Source organism: Meriones unguiculatus, chromosome 9 (assembly GCF_030254825.1).
Source record: "Meriones unguiculatus strain TT.TT164.6M chromosome 9, Bangor_MerUng_6.1, whole genome shotgun sequence".
Lineage (NCBI taxonomy): Eukaryota > Metazoa > Chordata > Mammalia > Rodentia > Muridae > Meriones > Meriones unguiculatus.
In genome coordinates this window covers 23423819-23447532 of record NC_083357.1, presented here as the reverse complement: position 1 = coordinate 23447532, position 23714 = coordinate 23423819, and the positions used below count along the sequence as shown (strand labels likewise).

The following is a 23714-nucleotide window of genomic DNA, read 5'->3' as shown; positions in this document are numbered from 1 at the left end:
GTACCTTTAGCATATCAGAAGCCATTTTGCTTCAAAGTGTTCATTTTGATTATGCCTCTATGGTTTCATTTCTCAAACCTTTGTTACCTGGACACTGTAAATTCCCCCAACTGCTGAAACAATCAAATTAAAGGTCCATTAGAAAAGTTTTGTCTAGCTAACCAAAATGATGTACTGTTGCTTCCTACACCTGGATACCTGGTTGCATTTTTGTTACCTGCTTGTTACTTGGTTGCGGTTTGTTTCCTACACTTGGTTACAGTTTTGTTACCTAGTTGCTACCTGCTTATAGTTTTTTTTGTATTAAAAAAAACCTGTTTTAGGAACAAATAGACTCCTAGTCTGCCTGGATTCAGATTATGGCCCTGGTCAGTCAGTTCCTGTTTAGCACTCAATAAACATCTGTTGAGTTTGGTGTCTGAGTGGTCAGTGAGCAGCTATTCCTGAACCTGTAACAGTTCAGTTGGCTGGGTGCTTGCCTAGCACACATGAGGCCCTGGGTTGAACATCCTAAAGTTCCTAAGTGGGGAGTGGTGGCTCTTAGGAGGTGGAGGCAGGAGGATCAGAAGTTAAAGATTATTCTTGGCTACATAGGAAGTTTGATGTCAGTCTGGGCTAGAGATCCTATCCAAAGAAAAAAAAAAGAAAGAAAGTTCAAAGGATTCTGAAGGCATGATACTTGGGTTTTCCCTTCATATGGTGATTCTCTTCAAGTCTGAGCAAAGCCTGTGTAGAAGTTGTGTGGGGTGGAAACCAAGAGCCTGTTTCACCAGCTGGCATGAAGGTGTCTGCAAAAACACATTTCCCACCATAAGAGAATAAGGGAAGAAGAAAACCAAATATGGATGACCATGGCCTAGAAGTACAGATTTAGGCTTTCATAGACACCTTATTCCAATGGGAACAGCTTTAGGGGTTTGTTAATTTGTTTGTTTGTTTACCTGTTTAGGTGTTTTGTCTACATGGATATCTATGTGCTGTGTGCATGTCTGGTGACTGTGCAGGCCAGAATCTCTGGACATAGAAAGGGAAAGGCCGAATATCATGTCAGATTCCCTGAAACTGGTTTCCTCTGGAAGACCATTTAGTGCTTTCAACCTCTCAGCCACCTCTCTAGTCCCCAGTTTTAGGAAGTTTTTTTTTCCTTTCAAAATCAATGATACTTTAATAATGAAATGTCTAAATATTTTTTGTTTTTCTTGTATTATTATTATCATTTATCACAATTTATTCAATTTGTATCCTGGCTGTGGCCCCCTCCCTCATCTTCTCCCAATCCCAACCTCTCTCCCTCTTCTCCCCCTATGCCCCTCCCCTAGTCCACTGATAGGGGAGGTCTTCCTCCCCTTCTATTTGACCCTAGCCTATCAGGTCTCATCAGGACTGGCTGCACTGTCTTCCTCTGTGGCCTGGCAATGCCCCCACCCCCCACCAGGGGGAGGTGATTGGAGAGCCTGTTATTGAGTTTATGCCAGAGAAAGCCCCTGCTCCCCTTACTAGAGACCCAACTTGGAGACTGAGTCTATGGGGTACATCTGAGCCAGGGTTTTAGGTCCTCTCCATGCATGGTCTTTGGTTGGGTTAGCAGTGTCTGCAGGGCTCCCAGATGTTTTTATAGGAACAAAACAAAAGAAACATTTGGTGAGAATATTGACTAGGTGGTTTCAGCAAAGCAGAAAAATCCATGTTACTGGTCTCAGCTGCTGTCTGATGGCGTTCATAGACTTTGGGTTAGTGGAAGCTAGGATTCTACTCTGTATTCTAGCAGGGTTTTGCCTGATGGTCACATGGTGTTAGGTCAAGCACAGAACTTGGCTATGAATGGCCTTTAAAGGGTGCTAAAGATGGCTGCAAGATAATTTGACTCTCTGCAGTCACCGCAGTTCTATGAGTCAATAGCTTTGTACAATCTGTAACATGGGTGTGGATTCCACCCCCCACCCCCCGTGCTTCAGTCCACACAGGTGAGTGTTACTGGAGTTACACAATCTTAAATGGTGCTCCCTTCTCACCCCAAACCCAAAGCTGCTGGTGAAATGGGATGACAAACTAATGTATGCACATTACAGAGTCACTGCTTGGCTGCACACTCACTCCTGCACACGGCAGCGTCAGCCACTGGAAACACCTGTTTGGGTCACGAGACCCATCCCTGCCCATCATGGGGACTTTCCTGCGGGCTCTTTGTTTATCTCTCTGCCTCTGAGGGACTCAGCCTGTGACACCTTTGCTCCTGGGATCTCCTTCTTGCTTTCCTGAGATTTCTAGGTCTCTTCTACCTCATTGCATTCAAACTAACCCTGACCTAAACACCCGTGGAGATGGTTAAAGAGCCACTGCATAGATGTGTCCAGCAGCAGTTATTCACCAAATCTTTGTCCCCCAGCAGATGGCTCCACTGGCCCAGTGCCAGTGGACCCTGGGTGGACACTTCCAAGCTCATTAACTTTCAGCAACAGGCTGCCACAGGAAACATGTCAGAGATCATAATTGGCCCCACCCCACCTCTGCTCACTGAGATTAGGAGCGACCTTAAGGGGACTGGTGCCAAAATTAAGCATGCTGCTTTCCTTATAGGGCAATGAAAACAGAGGACTCTCAACAATCCAACCCACTGTCTTCATTTCCTTGGGGATAGAAACCCATGATAGTGAGTTCTTCAGAGAAGTGAAAGTGGCCTAGAGGGATCCAGTAATTCCTGTTAGCAACTGGCTTTATAAGTCAGTGAGCCCGGAGCCGTCTCATCATCCAGCCTGAAGTCCCAGGAGTGCAAAGATGTCCCAGCGCGCAGCTTCCTTGTACCTGGCCTCCCTGTTGCTCTTCTCCCTTGCCCTCCACAGTGCCCTGGCCCTGAAGCTCTGCTCCTTCAATGTGAGGTCCTTCGGGGAGAGCAAGAAGAGAAACCAAAATGCCATGGATGTCATTGTGAAGGTGAGTCATGTTTGTATCACACCTTCTTCCAGCTTCAGACTCAAGGGTCTTGAGGCTGACCTCAGGGTGAGGTAAGGGCAGCAGTGACCACCACCATGGTAACCACTCCAGCTCTGGGTGCTGTCTGTTCCATCTTCAGACTGGCTGGCTCTTCACCTCCCACAGGGGTGTCGCAAGGGTACCTGGGTAGGTAATCTTGATGCTCTTGCCGAAGCCTGGCTGGCAGTGAACCCAGATACAGGCTGCTGTGCTGGTGGTTTTAACTGAACATACCAAATATCAGTGTCAGACACTGTCATATGTGGTCTCACTTGTCAACCTCCCAAACAAGGACTATTGTTCTGCCTGTGAAGGGGATGAGTGTCATGAAACTCAAGCACCTGTAGATGTTGTGGTTTTGCCAGAGCAGCTGGCCAACCCTGTGGGAACCCTGAAGTCATGGCCTAATGGAGAAATCTGACATGCAGGGAACTATTTCCCAACTTCTTCATACGTGGCCCAGTGGAGCCTGGGGACCTAAATGCCTTTCTTATTTACTGACTTATTTACTCAATCCCGGAAATGTCACCACACTTTTGGCTGTGATTTTGTTCTTTAGTGATTCCACTCCTCCACAGTTTCTCCCCCACGCTTGAGTCCTATAAAGCCTTTCTCGAGACTTTGTCCCATCCTCATAAAGCCATTTCTTCCATCCTCATAAAGCCATCCTCAGGGCTGGGATTAAAAGCTTGTGCTATCACACCTAGTTTGTGAAGTGCTGTGAACTAAGCCTTTGTGCATGCAAGGCAAGAATTCTATCAACTGAGTCCTGTCCCCATCTGCTGGTGTGGCCCTCTTCAAAGCCCTCTAACTCTTGTATAGTTGGTTACTCCAAGATTCAGTAAGCATTATATATTTCTATACCCCCCTTCCTGGCCACTATGCTCAATAGCCAAGGAAATCAGCATACTAAAGGCCAAGGTCCCTCTCTTGTGTGACCCATTGGCATAGAGCAAGGGTAAGCCATGGGCTCAGATTCCCTCCCCTGAGAAAGCACAGCCAGATTTCCTGTTGACATCCCTGTTCCTCGCTTATCAAGCACTTCTGAGCCCTGCATCTCCGGCTGATACTCGCTTCTAGTTTCCTTGCTATCTCTGGGAAGTTTTCCTCAGATAAGAATCTGCAAGATCTGTTGTCCAAATTCTCAAAGGGGCAGAGCAGCAGGAAAAAAACATATTCCTTCTAGTTCCTACTCCTAGTTCTTACTCCTCAGGAAGAGACACCCAGGCCCTTTCAGAACCAAGCTCTGGACCCTTGAAGGTTTCGTCAGTGCCAAATTCCTGCCTTCACAGAAAGTTACTACAGTCTGGAGGGCAGTTATGCTAATCACTCTGCTGCCAAAGCCTGTGAGGGCGAGGTTTTGTGAAGGGCTGTGCACGGCTAGGATGAATGGCATCCAGATAAAGGGTGTCTCAGGTTCTCTGAGGGAGAGGGAAGGGATAGTCTAGAGAGGTTTGAGGTAGAGAGGAGCTTACAGATCTCTGCCTAATGTCTTTAGGGAACAGTGTAACATGACCGGGGAAAATCAGAGTTCAGCGTCCCTCCCTACCCCTTATCTGCTTCACCACACTCACACTGGATGGCCAACTCTCTGAGCTCCAGTTGTTTCATCTGTAGATGGGCATGACAGCAAGGATGATTGTGAGGTTGAACTTGGATTTCATCTGTTAAGAACAGAGCACACACTAGAAGCTTCCCCCCACCCAACCCCAGTGCCTTAGAGTGTCTGGCACAGGCTTTCCCTTCAGTGATGGATACAAAAACTGTTCAGAAGGATACAAACTGAAGAACACAGGAGGCTCAGCCAGGTTGGCTTAGTGTCTAGATAAACACACATCGTTGGAAGAGGCAAACACAAGACAGAGAAGACCACTTCCTCCATGCTAAGGAAGAGCAGAGTGATGACAAAATATTGGTAACTCTGTCTCTGATCTGGTCAGTCTTGGGTAGAAGGGTGGAAAAGACATCCCAGTTTATGTAGTCAGGACTGACCCTGCTCTGCTCAACTAGCCATGAAAACCTGTGAAGTTACTTCACCTCTGGAAACATTGTTTTTTCTCAGTGATAAAAAAATAAAAATGAAAATAAAGGACAAGGCTGGAGAGATGCTTAGTTGGTGAGATGTTTGCTGACTAACCATAAGGAGCTGACTTGGATCTACCAGAATCCACGTGAAAAGGCAAGGTGTGATGGTGCATGCTTGTAATCCCAGTATGGAGGAGGCAGAGCCCGGGGGATTGCTGGGGCTGGCGTATTCAGTCTAACCTAATCCCAATGAGAGACCTTGTCTCAAGAAACAAGATGGAAGGCTCCTGAGATTGACCTCGGCTCTCCATATGTCCTCAAACCCATAAGTATATCCATACCCAGAAACACAGGTGCTCACCCCCTACACACACACACACACACACACACACACACACACACTCACATGCACGAGAAATGCTGCCTATGTGGTAATATTAAGTAAGAATGATGTAAAAGTGCTGGCCTGCAGAAGGTACTCATCCACTGGGCCTTAGTCATAATAATTTACTACTGGCCACCTGCATAGCTGGCACTGCTCCAAGCTATCACTCCATCTTACTACCATTGTGAGGAATCAAAATGGGAACATCTGTCCTTGTGTTTTGAGACAGAGTCTTACTATGTAGCCCAGGCTAGCCTCATACTCACACAGCTCTTCCTGCCTTTGCCTCTCCGTGCTGGGTTTAAAGGTATGTGCCATTACACCCACGGAGTATGCACATTTTACAGTCACTTCTAGAAATTCTGATAGTTTCCAGTGACTAACCAGCAGGTTGGCTTGAATCATAGCACAAGGCTGCTGGTGAATCCTGGGTGGCCAATGCTTTGGCTTTAACCTGGAATCTAGGCTTCCTGGTCAGTCGGTGCTCAGTCCTCAGCTCCCTGAAGGCTGCATTCCTGGTCCCTGGGAACCTGGTCTCCGCCCTGCTGCAGATAAAGGCCCAGTGGCACTTTCGTGACTTTGAGGCTGTGTTCGAGAACAAGACTACCCTCGGGGATGTTCATCCTTGATGGACACATCCTGTGGTACTGAATCACCAGCATCCCATTACTCAAGGGGTGTGGGCTCACGTGCACCCTGATCATAGCTGTGGCTCACGCTGAGAAAACCTCTGTTGTATTTTTTCTCCCACTGAATTACTTCAAACCTTTTCAGGGACCACAGCCTGTCAAGCCTTCCCTGATCTTCCGACAGAAGCAATTAATCATTCCCCAACATGTCCGTGGCCTGTGACTTTCATTTAGTGCTAATTCCCTTCCATTGCACCTAGTTGCTTCCGGTAGACTCTGAGTCTCTGAGTGAATGCATTTTAACATCTAAGCCTAACGAAACCTACAGAACTGAGTTGGAATTCTCCTCTCCTGCTGTGTGAATTAGGATAGTTGCTAAACCACTCAGAGTTTAGTTACCATCCATATTTAAATGGCTAACCCTCTCTTAGAGTTGTTGTGAAGTAGGCTCACAATAAATGTTAGCTCTTTAGTTGTTGTCACTGTGATTATGCCTCCTGGAAGCTGCAATACCCAGCCTAGAACCTTTCTTTACTCGTGAAGACTTAGCAGGTACTTATCGCTATCCCCACCGCTATAGTCACACAGGCAGGCCTAAGCTGTAGATGTGTGGGAGAGCCATGGTCGGGGCTCTGGGCTCAGCTGCTCAGATCCATGTGCCACTGCGGCTATTTCCCAGCGTTTTTGTCTGGGCAACTTAACCTTGTCTGATCTTCAGTCTCCTTGTCTTTAAGATGGACAAGGCAGCCAGAGGTGGTGGTGCACATCTTTAATCCCAGCACTCTGGAGGCAGTGTTCCAGGCCATCCTGGGCTATATAGTGAGACTCTGCCTCAAATAAAGAAATTAATTTAAAAAAAAAATTAAAATGAACAGAAAATAAATGAAAAAAGTGCAACAACCAAACCACGAGGCACACAATGCACCTCTGTCGTCCTGGCTACGTAAGACTGAGGCAGGAGGATCCTTTCAACCCTAGAGTTTGGGACCAGACTAAGCAATGAGACTGTTGGGGTCCAAGAACACTGGAGAAAGACCCCAGACTCAAGTAGTATGCAAAAGCAAGGAGCGCTGACTCTGCAGAAATCTTCCAGCGTGCTGGGGCCACCATTCCATAGAATGGGACCACCAAGTAAGCATGCAGGCTCAGTTAAAGGCAGTTAGGGGTATTGTCAGAAGAAGGGAGGTAATCTTTCATATGATTGGTTACTAGTTACTCAGAGTTCGAGGGCATTTAGGATCGGCTAAACATTTAGGAACTTTTCAGAGTTGCTAAGGACCTTTCCTAGGGTTTGCTGCAACATTATATTCAGTTCAAGCCCATGTATTAACCTTTAAGCTAACTGGCTGCCTGTAAGTTGTGATTTTTCCAGAAACTGTTTTTCAATGTTCCGTAAAACAGAAACTTAGGCCTACTTATGCAAATTTGAAAATGAAGCCTGTCATGGAGTCAGATTACCAAACAGATTGGGGCCTTTTGGGGGTCTTGGGAGTTATTAGACTTCTTAAGACACCATCTCAAAACAATGGCAAACGTCAACACAACTGGAAGGGTCCCAACAAAGGCAATGTTGTCAGAAGCCTTTCTTCTGGGGTATTAAGGTATGTTAGCAAGCACCTGGCTGTGGTGCTCGGAGCCCAGCAAGTGCTGGAGAGGTTTGGTGATTTACAGCAAACAGCCTCAAAGTCTGGAAATTCTCTCTCTCTGCAGATCATCAAACGCTGTGACCTCATACTCCTGATGGAAATCAAGGACAGCCGCAACAACATCTGTCCCATGCTGATGGAGAAGCTGAACGGGTAAAGGGAGAGAGGGACAGGCCTGCAGAGAGCTTAAAGTCAAGTGCAGGGGCACCTGACAAATGGCAAGGAAGTAGAAACTGGTGTGACAGATGGCTGGCATTTATGCTAACCACGAGGCCACATGGCCAGGGCTGAGTCACTGCCTTAGCTATAGTCTGTGGACTTTCACCTGGCTGGTTTCAATATGACAGAGTAAAAACAGGAGAGAAAAGGTGAAGAACTGGGACAGAAAGGGGAAAGGAGTAGGTGAGGAGCTAAGTGAGGAAGTCCTGCTTGGAGGTAGGAGGCAGAGGACAGAAGATGCCCTCAGCAAGGGAAAATGAGTACAAGGTATCAGGAGCAGCGAGTTCAGGTCACTGTGTTCCTTTTCACATGAACGCTGGCAGGGGTGGGGTGTGGGTGATCGCAGACTAGGGAGAATGAGAGAACAGCTGTTAATAGTTACTTCTGAGAGGTAAAGAAAGAGCCACTGTGAAGCTAGGTCAGCGAAAGAACGGGAGACCTTTTCCATTTCGATACTTTTGTATGATTTGAGTGTTTGACCAGCAGTACACGTTGATTTTATAGTTTAAAAATCAATGGAGCTGGTTGTGGTAGAGTTACACCAGTAGGATTTGCTGAAGGAGGCAGAGGCAGGAGGATCACAAATTTGAGGCCAGCCTAGGCTACAGATTAAAAAAAAAAGCCCGGTGGTGGCACATAACTTTAATCCCAGCACTTGGGAGGCAGAGACTGGGGAATCTCTAAGTCTGAAGGCCAGCCTGGTATACACAGTGGGTTCCAGGCCAGCCAGGGCTACACAGAGAAACCCTGCTTTGGAGGTGGGGGTGGGGCACAATGGAAACAAAAAGTAGTATCTTCCGATAGTTTTTTAATTAAATTTTTATTTTTTTATATCAATTACAGTTTATTTGATGATTTATATTCCTTCCAATCGATCAGCAAGCCACGATGTTCACTAGCTATCACCACTGTGGTAAAATACCCAAGAAAAACATCTTGCAAGGAGGAAAGGTTGCTTTTGCTCACTGTTTGAAGGTTTCAGGTCATGGTCAGTGGGTCTGTTGCTTTGGGGTCTGTGCTGAGGCAGCACACCATGGGGCGAGGCCTGCCTGTCACACCTACCGGGGTTCTGTCTTAGCCCCTTCAGTTTTCAAGGAAGCTTTCAGGAGTGCCAGGAGCCAAGGGGAGAAGTCACTCCACACTTCTCCCCACAGTCAGCTGGAGCCAGTCTGGAGGTGAGGGGTCTCAACACCCTCATCCCCAACCTGCCTAGTCTAGGCTGAAGGCTCCAAGCAAAAATGACCCTTCCCGCTGTGCTACTGAACCAACCTAGCATGCACATGCTGAGACCAGCTGCAAGCACATCTCTTTGTCCCCTGTAAAGCAGGAAAGGGTCTGAGGCACGGTGGAGTTCAAAGCAAGAGCCGGCAGGCCGGAGTTAGCAGAGGGCCAGGCTTCCAAACTGAATGCTATTGAGGTCTGTCATCCTCACTCATGGGCTCCCATGGTTGGGGCTGGTTGAGAGCCCACATTTGAAACCTCAGAAATGTCTATAGAATTTAAATTGGTCCCTACATCAGTCCCTCTGTCTTTGCCAACTGACCACAAGACGGCCAAACATTAATCAGGCCCCAGCTCCTTTTGTGGGCCAATGGAAGGAAGCATTGTAGGGCTGCCTGGAATAGGTTACCAGCAGGTTTGACGCATTCGCAGCGAGGGTCAGGTTTCCCTGTGGAGGCCAGGCATCCTCTGCTGCCCCCCCTCCCCCGGTGAAGCTCCAGACCCTAAGAATAAATAGTTGATTGTTTGAAATGAGTACCAGAACTCTTGGGCAGGTCCCTGGTGGCTTCAGAGGAGGGGGTCTTAAGGATCTGGTGGACCTCAGAAGTGCCACATAGACAGGGGATGTGAGAAACTTGATTCCAACCAGGAAGCAGGAATTATGGCAACAGCCCAGGGCCAAAGAGGGATTTCTTTCTTGTTTTTTATTATGTTGTGTGTATGAGTACAGGCGTGTGTGTGTGTGTGTGTGTGTGTGTATGCAGGAATCCAGTCTCCCCTTCCACCTTTTGGATGTTGGAGACTAAACTCAAACTGTTAGGCTTGGTGGCAGGCACCTTTACCTGCTGAGGCATCTTCAAGACTCCAAAGCAGGAACTTGCCCTGATTCTGCCTGGAGCATCTCTGGCCTCTATGATTCCCACAGAAGTGGGTCAAGACTTGTGGGGTTTGAAATGAAGAGGTCTGGCTTCCAATGCTAGTGTTGTTTTATTAAATCATGCAGTGGGGGCCCGGCAGTGGTGGCTGCACACACCTTTAATCCCAGCACTCAGGAGGCAGAGGCAGGTGGATCTCTAAGATTAAGGTCTGTGTAGTGAGTTCCAGGACAGCTGGGGCTACAGAGAAATCCTGTCTTGAAAAAAAACTAAAAACAAACAAACAAAAAATCATGTAGTGGGTGGTAAAAATAGTAGCCATCTTTTTAGGACAAGAAATAAGAGTGGGTGTGAGCACTGGGGTGTGCAGGCAGGGGTGAGGGTGGGGAAGATGCAGTAGAGATATGTTTATTCTGTACAACACACTGAAATGTTTACGTTTTCTAGAAATTCACGGAGAAGCACCACATACAACTACGTGATTAGTTCTCGACTGGGAAGAAACACATACAAAGAACAGTACGCCTTCTTCTACAAGTGAGTGTATTCTGTCCCCTTGATCTGGTGGGACTGAACCCAAATATATGGATTGTATTTTTCTTTAAAAATAGATTCTGAGCCAGGCATTTTAGCATACACGTTGTATTCCAGTGCTTGGGAGACAGAGATGGGTAGATTTCTATGGGTTCCAGGCCAGCCTCATCTACCTGGTCCCAGGCTAGTGAGAGTTGTCTCAAATAAAACAAAGACAGTGGTTCTGGTCTCTAAGATGTTATCATTATCAGTCAGAATCAGACTGCTGCACGGAGGCTGTAGCTCAGTCAGTGGAGCGCTTGCCTGGCATAGGCAAAGCCTGGTTCAGTTCCCAGCACTGTGGTGGCACGGGCCTTTAATCCCACAACTTCGACGGTGGTGATAGGAGGACCTGAACTTCAAGCTCCACAGCAGGTTCAAGGCCAGCCTGCGCTATAGGAGGTGAGACCCTGTCTCAAACTAAATCACCTAAAAACCTGCACAAGGAAATTATTCAGTCATTGACTAGAAAACACAGCAGTTTGGTGAGAACTAAGGACTGGCCGGGGCAGGAGTTCTTTGTCCTTGGTGGGAAAGTTCATCTGAGCGTAGCACAGAGGACTCTCACGGGCCTCCTGCTGCCAGTGAGCTGACTGTGCCTGTTCTGAGGGAGAAGAGCCTCTCACTGGAGCCAGCCCTAGAAGCCCTGTAGTCAAAGGAAACGATGTTTGCAACCAAAGGACTCGGAAGGAATTCTTTTTTCTCTTTTAGGGAGAAGCTGGTGTCTGTGAAGATGAAGTACCTCTACAATGACTATCAGGATGGAGACAAAGACGTGTTTTCCAGGGAGCCATTTGTGGTTTGGTTCCAGTCGCCCTTCACTGGTGAGGCCATGACCCTGTGTCAGTTACTCTTGAGGCTGCAATGACCAAACACCTGACACAAACAACTTAGAGGACAGAAGGTTTATTTTTATGTTCAGGGAGTTCAGGAAATGACCTGGGCTTCGTGGTTCTGGGGCCGTGGTGAGGCAGAACACTGTGACAGTGAGAACGTATGTTACGGAGCTTCTTCACCTCATGGTGAACAGGTGTGAGAAAGGCACCAGGGCCCAGGGCTGATCTCCAAAGTCACTCCCCAGTGCTCCACTTCCTCCAGGAAGGCCCATGTCTTAAAGCTTTTACAACCTCCCAAAGTGCTGCTGCCTGCTGGGGACCAGGCATTCAGCACATGAACCTATGGGGAACATTTTATATTTAAACCATAACAGTCTTCCTCGTGACCTCTCTGGCAGCCCACGAAGGGACACAGCCCTGAGCATGTGTGAGCCAAGCTCTCAGAGTCACACACTATCTCATGGGATGCCTGAAGTGAGAGTTAGTACTTGACAAGAGACTGGTCTGATGATACCAGCTATGTTTTTTTCAGAATGCCAAGATGCAAGGCCTCCCAGTCTGGATACCACTCTCCAGTGTCATTGCTTGCTCCACTCTCTGGAGTAATTAGGGTCATAGAAATGGTTCATCATAGTCCTTGATCTCTGTCAAGTACAACTATTCCTTCATTTTCAAAAGACCCAACTGACGGTCACCACAAGAAAAAGCTCAGTCACTTTCCTTATAGCCAAGTCACTCCATAATGAAGCAGCTTTCTCCACAGATTGTAGGATGGAAGAGAGCTGTATCAGGTGTACTTTGACCCCCAACAACACTGCTGTTGGTCCATGAGTAATGGCCAGTTTCTTTCATGCACTGCAGTGTAGGGACTAGGACTGTCCCCTATTCAGATTTGAGGAAACTCAGGTTTTAAAGGCATTATCACTTCCCCAAGTCCAGCTATTAAGCAGACAAGCCAGCGTTACAAATCTAGCTGCCAGCTCACACACCCATGTTTCCAGTCACTATTGTAATCAATACAATGTCAAGAATTCCCTAGATACAATGGCACAGGCCTGTAACTTCAGCACTCAGGAGGCAGAGGGAGAAGAATCAGCCAGTTTGAGGCCAGCCTAAGCTATATTGTGAGACTGTCCCAAAATACCAAGGGCGGAAAGTAGAATTCAGTGAAAGGGCACATACCTAGCATGCACAGGGTCCTGGATCCAGTCTTCTGCACTGAAAGAAAAGACAGAGAAAGAATCAAGAATAGAAATTGTTTTTAAGTTGCAGCGTGTAGAGTCTAGTGCTGTTCAGCCTGCACTCTGTGCCCCGCTGAAGGCCTAAAACTAACAAAGTGCCTCATGACATCAGATTGCAGCAGGTGCCGGGGTCTGAACAAACAGACACATGCAGAATTAAAGATGCATACACCTATGTCCATCCCATACTGTTTTAACTATTTCCACCCAGGGTTCATTAACTTAGAGGCGGGGCACTTTGGTAAAACAGCTCTGAAAAAGACATGTAGGAATCCTCAGTTGAAAAGGAGGAAGGGCTGTGGAGGGCAGTGAGGGCAGTAATCCTTTCAGTAATTTTCCAGTTCCCTGTGGCTGAGCAGAGAGAGCCTCCACCTATAAGCACTGTTTCTTCTCAAGGGGAGGCAAGGCTCTGTGCATTGCTAAGCAAACCTGCTCTTCCTGAGACTCCACCTGCCAGCCTTTCCACCTTCGGTCTCTCTCCTGGGGCAAACAAGATAGCAATCTCATTCACTTATCTAAGCATTCATTTATGCACTCAATCAAGAAATAGTTTTGGACACCTCCAGTGCGCCAGGTGCTGTGCTAGGTGGTACAGCCCAGGAGAGTTGAAAATAGAAGCCTGGCATTGTGGAGGGGGCAGAGAATGATTCCAGAGGAGGAAGAAAGTAATGAACAGGACACATCAAATAGTCAGAGGGAGCACTTAGAGGGGTGACCAGTCATGGCCATGAGAGACAGATGCAGATGGCTAGAGAAAGGGAGGCACCCAGAGCACAAAATCTCAGAGGTGGGCAAGTGGTGAAGTGTGTAAAAGGGATCAGAGAGGCAGAGACAAGAGAACTGGAGATAAGGAGGTGTAATTCCTAAGGAGTAATTCCCTGGGTTTTAGGGTCATCCTTCTAGTCTGAGTCTAGGCCAAGCTCCATGCTAGAAAACAATATCCTCAGTGTTGCTTAAGCTGGGCAGTGGTGGTGTGCTCCTTTAATCCCAGTACTCAGGAGGCAGAGGCAGGAAGATCTCTGTATTCAAGGCCAGCCTGGTCTACAAAGTGAGTACAGGACAGCCAGGGCTACATAGGGAAACCCTGTCTCAAAAAGACAGACAGACAGACAGAAGTAACAGGTGAGATTCCTAGAACCCAAATAGCAGGAGTGAACCAACTTTGTAAGGCTCTCTCTGTCTCTCTGTCTCTCTGTCTCTCTGTCTCTCTCTCTCTCTCTCTCTCTCTCTCTCACACACACACACACACACACACACACAAATGATGAAAAGAAAGGGAAGGAGAGAGAGGAAGAAAGAGAAAGAACCCTCAATGCCAACAAGGACCATGCCCAGCAGCTTTCTTTTAGCTGGAGAGAACACAGGTAGGAGGGAAGAGTCTTTCATGTCCTGAACGGAAACACATATCCTGGTGGAATCTAAGGCACTGAGCCTCAGCCTGGCGGCACCCTCTGTCTCCACCATGGCCACGTGCAGCAGTGCCTTCCTCAGGCACTGTTAGTGGGTTCTTCGTAGAAACTGTGCCACCTCCTATTTGCTATTCCTCAGCTGTCAAGGACTTCGTGATTGTGCCCTTGCATACGACTCCTGAGGACTCCGTTAAAGAGATAGATGAGCTGGTTGATGTCTACGAGGATGTGAGACGTCGATGGAAGGTGGAGGTGAGGACCTCTGTGATTGTCCCATTCCCATCAAGCAGCACCAGTCATTTGAGTAGGAGGTTGAGGGACAGAGAACATGCAAGCCACTACTGACTCAGCCTCATTTTAGGCTTTTTCTTAGTCCTAAACATCCTTCTTGCTAAAGTTCCTGGGCCTGTTCCAGTGCATCTTGGGAATTCATGTGCCACTGTATTTAGAATGGATGCCAGTGTTGTTAACTGTTTGGAACTGAGGCCTAGGGGCTGTTCAGGACTGTGCAGAACAAGTGAGTTTAATCCTCTCAATAATGCAACAAGGAGCTAGGTGCAGTTTGTCACAGGTCTGTAATCCTGTAATCACAGGCCTGCACTAGGGGAGGCAGAGGCAGGAGGAACTCTTTGAGGCCAGCCTGGTCTACAAAGTGAGTCCAGGACAGCCAAGGATACCCAGAAAAACCCTGTCTTGAAAAAAAAAAAGCAACAAGTTGCTGGGGAGATGGTTCAGTTGATAAAGTGCTTGCCCTTCAAGCATTAGGACCTGAGTTCAATCCTCAGAAACCATGAGCCAAAAAACAAAATAGAAACACACACACACACACACACACACACACACACACACACACAACAGAGTATGTGTGTTGGGTATGCTGGTGCAAATTTATAATCCCAGTGCTAAGGATGTTGAGGCAGGCAGGCAGATCTCTGGAACTCAATGGCCAGCTGGTCTTGCCTACTTGGCAAGTTCTAAGCTAGAGCCCAACCATGAAAGAAGGAGAGAGAGAGGAAGGAAGGAAGGAAGGAAGGAAGGAAGGAAGGAAGGAAGGAAAGAAAGAAAGAAAGAAAGAAAGAAAGAAAGAAAGAAAGAAAGAAAGAAAGAAAGAGAAAGACAAAAAGGAAGGAAAGCAGCAGTGCCTAAAGAACACCCACGCTGTACTCTGGCCTCCACAAGCACGCACACACTTGCACACACTCGCACACACGCTCACCTGCACATGCACCTGCACATGTGCTCACCCCAACACACACATTGAGCAGTCCCACAAGGTCACTTTAATCAGTCCCAGTTTACAACTGAGAACAGTGAGGCCTGGGAGGTTGGGAGTCAAAGGCAAGTCATGAAAAGGAGAAGTGATGATGGTGGCCACTCCTCAAGACAGCCCTTACCTCTCCATCTGGAAGACAAGGACACTGTCATCTGTGGCCCTGGGGGTCTGAGGAAGCACCTGGTAAATGTGGAAGTACTAGGGGTGCTCTACCACCAAATTCCTCTTTTTTCCTTTCGGAATGTGATGCTGAAAGTTCCTCTTCCTCCTCAAGATGCAAAATGAGTCAAGTGCAGACACACTGATGGTCAAAACTGGCCATCAAGAAGGCCAGGGGTGCATGTTATTACTTATAAGTTTCAAGACAAATGATGAAACCTGCACATTCAGCAAGAATATATTGAGCATAGATCAAGCAATAGGCCCTGAGGAAGAAACATTGGATAAGGGACCTTCAGAAGGGGAGATGGAAGTTTGACGCTGGGCTATACTGCTTAAAGCTGCCGGTCATGTGGCCTAGAGCAGCCTGCTGGGTCCCTCTAAGGGTTAGTCTAACCTGCTCCTGGCTAACGGCACTTTGTGAATTGAAGTTGGTAAATCACTTCATGCTGGCTTGGGCTCACAGGTCAGGGATAACATTCTGTCCTTAACTGTGCATCTTAATCTCGAGGAGAACCCTAACTGCAGATATCAAAATGAAATGTTCTTAAGGACAGCTGTCAACAATCATCCCAAACAATAGCACAAACAAGGAAATAAGGCACTTCCTCTGAATTGTGGAATGTTAAAATTTTCTTCCTGTGGTCCTTGGGGTGGGGTGGGGCACTTCCAACCCCTGGTGGCATAGGATGGAGAAAGGCAGTTCACTCTAAGGCCTGCCTCCCTTAGGAATCTCCCTCTCTACGGATTGAGTTTTGATAGGAATTAGTACATACATAGGACACAGAGAGGCAGTAGCATCTCACTACGAAAGTGCATTTTGCCTCTTGGAACTGAGGTGTTTATTCATTCACATTTGCTGCAGTGTTTATGGGAGGGGATATTTTAGCTGGATTTCAGTGTTCTTGCCTTACCTGTGCATGGCAGATGACGGGTGTGTGTGTGTGTGTGTGTGTGTGTGTGTGTGTGTGTGTGACTAAGAACAGGCTGGCATGGTGGCACGAACATTCTCTCTCCCACTCCCTGTTCTCACTGCCAGATCCTTGTCAAAACTGACTCACTTGGAAACTGTTTTCTCTTCTCTTAAAAAGGAAACAAAGATGGGGGTAGGAGCTGGAGAGATGACTCAGAAGTTAAGAGCATGGCTGCTTTTATTGAGGACCTGAGTTCAAATCCCAGTACCCCTGCAGGGCAGTTTACAACTGTAACTCCAATTCCAGAGAATCTGACACCCTCACACAGGCCTGATGTAGGCAAAACACCAATATAAATAAGTTTTTTAAAAAGGGAAACAAAGATGGACTTTCTGTGCCTTTGTTAGTGACATAACAGGGCACCGGAAACAGGTGCATGAAACAATACTGGGCCGATTCTCCTTTCTCTGATGGCTGCAAAGTCAGGGCCAGTGCGTGAGAGCAGGGTTGTTCCTTCTGGTGTTTCTGTCCTTGGCCTGTAGATGCTCAACTGCTTCTGCTCATCTCTTCCCGGTGTCTTTTCTCTGTGTCTTTCTGTGCTGTAACCCCTCTTAAATTTTACTTATTTAAATTCATTTATTTATTATTGTCATGTGGGGGATGAAAGCCAGGACCTTCTACTTGCCTGAACTCTACCATTGAGCAAGTCCTTAGCCCTGCTCCTGTGTAAGGGGTCACCCACCTGCCTCATTTTTACATTAATTACATTTTCAAAGTCCCATTCTTCAGCTGGGTGTGGTAGTGAATACAGATCAAGAGGTGGATGCAGGAAAATTGGGCGTTCAAGGCCATCCTGGGCTATATAGCTAATTTGAGGCCAGCCTAGTTTACATGAGACTTTGTCTCAAAACAACAACAACAGAAAACAACAACAAAATATCCAATTTCCAAATGTAGTCATATTCGAGTATTTTGGAGCTGGGAGTTAAAAATAGGATGAGGTGGGGGTCAGTGAGATGGTTTAGTGAGTAAAAGAATTTGCTGTGCAAACCTGATGGTCCAAGTTCCATCATTGAAATCTACAGTAGAAGGACAGAAGGGAACACACACACACACACACACTCATGGCATGCACATACACAGCACACACTATACATAAATTTAAAAGAAAAATATATTGGAAGGAATCTAACCTGTATAATGAAAAACTTCTTTATATTCTTTGTAGCTGGGCAGTAGTGGCACATACCTTCAATCCTAGCACCTGGGAGGCAGAGACAGGCAGATCTCTGATTTAGAGGCCAGCCTGGTCTACAGAATGAGTTCCAGGACAGCCAGAACTATACAGAACTACGCTGTCTCAAAAAGCCAGCCAACTAACCAACCAACCAAAAAAGCACACAAAAAGACCTCTTTGTTCACTGGGCGTGGAAGGTGGCTTCCTTGCTGATGGTTGAGAATGAAGGCATGTGTCCCAGTGCTGACCAAGTGACGGTTCTAAATCATGCCTTTCAGAATTTTGTCTTCATGGGTGATTTCAACGCTGGCTGCAGCTATGTTCCCAAGAAGGCATGGCAGAACATTCGTTTGAGGACAGACAGCCGCTATGTTTGGCTGATTGGTGACCAAGAGGACACCACGGTCAAACAGAGCACCAACTGTGCCTATGACAGGTAAGAGTCCCATCTATATCAGGGCAGCTCGGCCCCTGCAGGCAGAGAAGGAATGAGTTCCGTTTCACAGCTGTTAACCAGAACTTCTTCCCTTCGGAGATGTAAGTAGCGCCCCACCTGAAGTCCAGCTACAAACCAAGGAAGTGAACTTCTACTAAAGTTCACTCCAGGGGGCTCATGAGTTTGTTAGGCTTCTTACAGATCATAGGTGTGTGTGTGTGTGTGGGGGTATTTACTGGAGTGTGGGTGTTCCCCTACCAAAAGGCCACACCAGGAAGTCTTTATCCAGCAGAGATGACTCCCCGAGTCTTCTCAGACTTATAAGCTATATCCCTTCCGGAGCCCATGGGCAGCTGGGGATGAGTTGCACACAGCAGATGGTAGGGAGGGGCTGGATACTCAGGAAATACTCTTGTGACCCTCCCGTCTTTCTCTGTGGAGATGTAAACAGCCAGAAAGCACAGCTGGGATGATCACATGGGCACAGCTGACTGTCCAAGGTGGTAAATGTTTGGCTTGGAAGAAAGCCCCGTACAAGGACCCTCTGGTTCTGTATGCAGTGTATGGAACTCATGACCTTATATGGTTCTACAAGAACTTAACAGTGACCAGCACTACTCTCAGATGGGCCTGAATTCAAGTTCCAACTCTACCACTTCATGTATTGTGATCAAGAGACCACACTCTTGTCACTTTTCTCACTTGTAAACTGCAGATTGTGATATTAGAAGTGCCTCAGTTGTGAAGATACAACGGAGACTAAATGAAACAATACATATAAAACTTTTTGACAGACAGGTGGTGGTGGCGGCGGCGGGGAGGGGGGCGCACGCCTTTAATCCCAGCATTTGGGAGGCAGAAGCAGGAGGCTCTCTGAGTTTGAGGTCAGCCTGGTCTACAGAATGAGTTCCAGAACAACCAAGGCCACACAGAGAGACCCTGCCTCAAAAAAACAGAAAACATAAATTTTTTAACACAGTGCCTGACACATGACAAGTGCTAAATACATGTTTATGTTCTTAGCTGAGACCTGGAACATTCAGGAAGGTAAGGCTACAGACAGTTCCTGTGCTATCGTCAATTTTATCCCAAACACATGCCACAGTTGATCATTCCACTGCCATCACTGGTGTTGTCACCAAGGCTTTGCTGTTATAAACACTGCTGTAATGAACAGCCTACTTGTATATCTTGAGCAAATGTTTATGAGCCTCAGGTACTCCTTGAAAAATCAAAGTGAGGGGCAGTGAGGCGGCTCAGCACTTGTCACACAAGCATGGTGAACTGAGTTTGATCCCCAGAACCCAAATAGAGGAGGAGGAGAGACCCAGCTCCACAGAATTGTTCTCTGACCTCATATGCTTGTAGCAGCATGCTCCCCACTAAATAAATAACTTTAAATTTTTAAAGGAGAGTATTTACTGTGACAATATTTATACTTTGTTTAAACAGGGTCTTGTTTAAAGCAGCCCAGGGTTGCTTCAGACTATTTGGCCCAGGATGACCTTGAACTCTTGATCTTCCTTCTTTAGCCTCATGAGTGCTGGGATTACAGATGTGTGCTACCATGCCTGACTTGAACACTCATTTTTTAAACTATTGCTACACATAAATGCAGATGCGTGTGTTTAAATAATGTACATTTAATTGTACATTTAAAATTTCCCTGGGATTTTTCAAGCACTGTCAGCTTTGTTCTCTTAGTCAGGAGGGAAGTGGGGAAGGGTGTGAATGCCAGTGACCATCAAAACAGAAACCATAGACACAAGTGGAGAAACCCCAGTTCCGAGGTGCCTGCTGGGGAGGGAGCATGGAAAGGCCATCTTTGTGGTGTGCTTACTTCTTAGGTCTTGAGGTCTGGACTTTACACCTTTGTTCTTCCTTTTTAAGGCTTTTAAGGCTGCGATTTCCTCTCTGGCTGCAGTTTTTCCAGACCTCAAAAATGGAAGCCCAGGGTGAGAGGTTACAGTCTCCCAAGCACGCAGGCCTCCCTTCCCACTCTCAGTGTCTTCAGCCAAGCTGGGGACATGGCACCAGCTTCCTCAGCCATGCCAGCTATAGGACCTCCAGCAGCTCAAACCCAGAATCCAAGCTGCCACTCAGAACTGGGAAAGCTCAGGGCACAACCATGGAAGGGTGGTTTGTCTCACTTTCTACAAATCAGGCAGGGCACTGAGACTACCTAGATCTACCTGCTTCACCTCCCTTGGCAGATGCTAGAGTCCACGCCTTTGTCTTGTGTTTCAAATGTTACCTCTCTTTCTGTGTGTGTGTGTGTGTGTGTGTGTGTGTTGGTGAATGCAAATGAGTATGCACCTGGAGGTCAGAGATATATGTCTGCCTTGAGATAGGGTTTCTTCCTGAAGTTTGTTTTGTTTAGTTTATCAAGGGAAACCAAAGTAGGAACTTGAAGCGGAAAAAGAGGCAGAGACTGTGAAGGAATACTGCTGACTGGCCTGATCCCTCCAGCTTGCTCAGCTACTTTTCTTTCCTTTTCTATTTGTTTATTTTCTTTTATTGAAAATTGAGTTTTTTTCATACAGTATATTCAGATGATGGTTTCCCCTCCCAGATCCTCCCGACCTCCGTTTCCGTCCAGATTTACACCCTTTCTGACTCCTGTTAGAAGACAAACAGGCTTATAAGGCATAGCTCTGTAAAACAATTTGATGCCACACATGGTGATATCTTTGGCAGTTCTTTTATCATTCATGAGTGTTTTATAAATTACTTTGGGTAAACAAAACCAAACCCCTGAACTACTATATTCTCAGGCCCTCCTGCCTAGGGATGGCACTACCCAAAGTGGGCTAGATCTTCTTTTTTTTGAGTATTAGGGTGTCATTTATTTCAAAGCCAAGAAGGCCGAAGGGCTAGATCTTCTTACATCAATAGACACACCCATACACCTATACATCCATACACCAGTCTGATGGAGGAAATTCCTCAAACTGAGGTCCTTTCTTCCCAAGTATTTCTAGGTTTGTGACAAGTTTACAAAAACTAACCAGTACAGGTAGCAAGGCAAACTCAGTTGTAGACATAGAACACTCATTACACAAAAGGGCCAGACTGCTCAGTCAATGCCGGAGTCAGACCCAGACCTCCATTTTATCTCAAGAGTCCACAGCTTGAACTAATTAATGCATCTATCTTCCTTGTCCTCATTCCAGGATTGTGCTTCGAGGACAAGAGATAGTCAGCTCTGTGGTTCCCCGTTCAAATGTCGTCTTTGACTTTCAGAAAGCTTATCGGTTGTCTGAAAAGGAGGTAATATCACCTACCACCTTGTTTTCTGATCCACTACCCTGGAAATGTGGGAGGGCTGCTCTTGTGTCTTAAGATCTACAGTTCTATGATTTGAAGACCTGCCAAAATTTCCCAGGAGCAGGACCAAGCACTCATCAGTTCCACCGGGTGACCTCAGACATTCCTCTTCCTGTTTTATGCTTGAATTTGGTCATTGTTAAAACTCTGGCATGTCCCAGACCTCCCTTAACTCCAAGTCTACTTCCATTTTCTCTTTATAGGCCCTGAATGTCAGTGACCACTTTCCAGTTGAGTTTAAGCTACAGTCTTCACAGGCCTCCACCAACAACAGAAGATCTGTTTCCATAAAGAAGAAAAAAGGCAATCTCTCTTAGGTACCGTGGTGCCATTTTTTTTTTAAGCCACTACTTGTTTCCAAATAAAATGGCTCTCATAGTTCTAAACTATGTGCACGCTCAGGAATTAAGACTGGCCAAGCTGCTTTCACTGTCTGCTTGAGTTAATTCTGCCTAGAGCCAAATTGGGAGGACAGTCTTTTTGTTATGCCTCTTTGACCCCACACCACCACTAGTATGCTGTGAAACACTGCAGGAGGACATATGTCAGCTGTCAGTCTAAGCTGCCAAGCTCACGAGGAATTCCTGTTTCCCAGAAATGAGCATAAATGTCAAGACTCCAATGATACCTTATAATATAAGCAATAAGACTTGGCTTCCATTTGCCTGGGGTCAGACCACTGTAATGAAGGACACTCCTATTGTGCTGTCCTGCCTCTATTGTCCTGTCTAACTAACTCAGTTAGCCTCGTAACCACCAGTGGTACCCTTTCATTTTCCATAAAGGCCACAGCCCCCCCCAGCCCACCCCTACACACTCCTACCCACAGCCTACCTCTAGCCACAGCCCACCCCTACCCACAACTTAACCCTACCCCTACCCACAGCACTGCCTATAAGCCATCACCATGTCCTGAGTTCAGTCTTCAGACGTCACGAAGGTTTCCATTATCTGACAGCCAGTCTCCATTTGCACTATATGCTCCAACAGGGTCTTTCCTTCCTACCCATTTCTCCCTTTCTTCTTCCTCCTGGGCCCCCTCTTTGAAAGGGCTCTACTTTGCATGCCCTGTCCTGTTACAATTGCCCCCAGTTCCATATGCCATGTCTCCCTAGCAATATTTACCACACAGTATTTGTCACCAGGGCCAGCATTGGAACTCACTGTAAATCCAGGGATGGCAAAAGCCCCATTGGCTCCCTCGGACTTGAGGCTTTGTTCTCTCCCTGCCACTCCTGGAATTTAGTAATGTGGTGCCATTTTGCTTGTATGCAGGGTATCCATTTTTGTGCATTTTGTTTTGTTTTTCTGGCTATTCTTTCTTTACTCTCCTACATGAACACATGTACTCAGGAACAGTGAAAAAGAAATGACACATCGGGTCCTACTCCAAGTTTCTTAATTCAGAAGCAGCCCCTCCAAACAGCTTCTGTGGTCTTCCTGAAGGTGTCTGTGTAAAGTACCATGTGTAACCCGAAGAAATGCAAAGCTTATCACATGTAAATTCGGGTCTCTGAGTTGCTTTTTTCTGTCAATATACTGAGGACAGTGTGACCTTGATGTGAGACTAAAAAGGACATGAGTCTTTGTGTTAGTCAGCTCCATCATTCTGACAGATGTCCAAGATCACCTTAAAAGGAGGGACTGTATTTTAACTTGTGCTTTCAGGAATTGCAGTCTATGGGCCTTGGCTATGTTGTTTCTGGGTCTGTGAAAAAGAACCTGTGGTGGAACAACACACACACACACACACACACACACACACACACACTCACACACACACACCACATGCATGTGAAGTGGGCTCTTCTGGCCTCCACATGCAAAGAAAGCACTCATACACATTAAGTAAAGCTAGACAAAGGGTGAGGGTGGGGCATAATCTCAGTTTTCCTTCCAGGGCATGCTTGCTCTGTGACCCCCAACCAAGCTCCACCCCTTACAGGTGTCCCATCTCCCAATAGCATCATGAGCTGGGGACCTTTAGGAGTCATTCCAGTTCTAAGCGGTGACAGTCTAATAGCTAAGATTAGAGACCTTTTTGCCAAGGGAATAAAATCAAAAGGGCCCTGGTTAAGTTGGGGAAGACATTTTCCCAAAAGCCTGACTCACCTCTGAGATTTCGTTGAGATTTCTATTGTCTAATTTATTGCCGAGACTTTAGGGAGAGATGGTAAGGTTGATGAACCACTAGCAGAGGTCGCCAGTTCCCAAATGGTAAAGTAAGCTATTTACATATGAGTCTGTTCTGGGGAGACAGGAATGTTCATTTTTCCCAGTCACCAAAATTCCCCTCGCTGGTGTGGCTAGAGCAAGAACTCCAGGCAGCTGGGTGAGGT

General features: G+C 46.7%; 1 protein-coding gene across 1 annotated transcript; it reads left to right on the top strand.

The window, feature by feature from the left end:
- The first annotated feature begins 2562 nt into the window (after positions 1–2562).
- On the top strand, positions 2563–21784 carry Dnase1l3 (deoxyribonuclease 1 like 3). Its single transcript, XM_021647341.2, has 8 exons — positions 2563–2931; positions 7720–7808; positions 10418–10507; positions 11255–11367; positions 14169–14281; positions 17891–18048; positions 21222–21318; positions 21579–21784. The coding sequence occupies exons 1-8, from the start codon at positions 2776–2778 to the stop codon at positions 21690–21692; spliced, it is 930 nt and encodes a 309-aa protein (XP_021503016.1). The 5' UTR covers positions 2563–2775; the 3' UTR covers positions 21693–21784.
- Positions 21785–23714: the final 1930 nt, after the last annotated feature.

Coding starts and splice junctions, on each gene's coding strand:
- Dnase1l3 (XM_021647341.2), top strand. CDS start 2,776: ATGTCCCAGCGCGCAGCTTCCTTGTACCTGGCCTCCCTGTTGCTCTTC. Junction 7,809..10,417: donor CTGATGGAGAAGCTGAACGG/GTAAAGGGAGAG, acceptor TACGTTTTCTAG/AAATTCACGGAGAAGCACCA. Junction 14,282..17,890: donor GACGTCGATGGAAGGTGGAG/GTGAGGACCTCT, acceptor CATGCCTTTCAG/AATTTTGTCTTCATGGGTGA.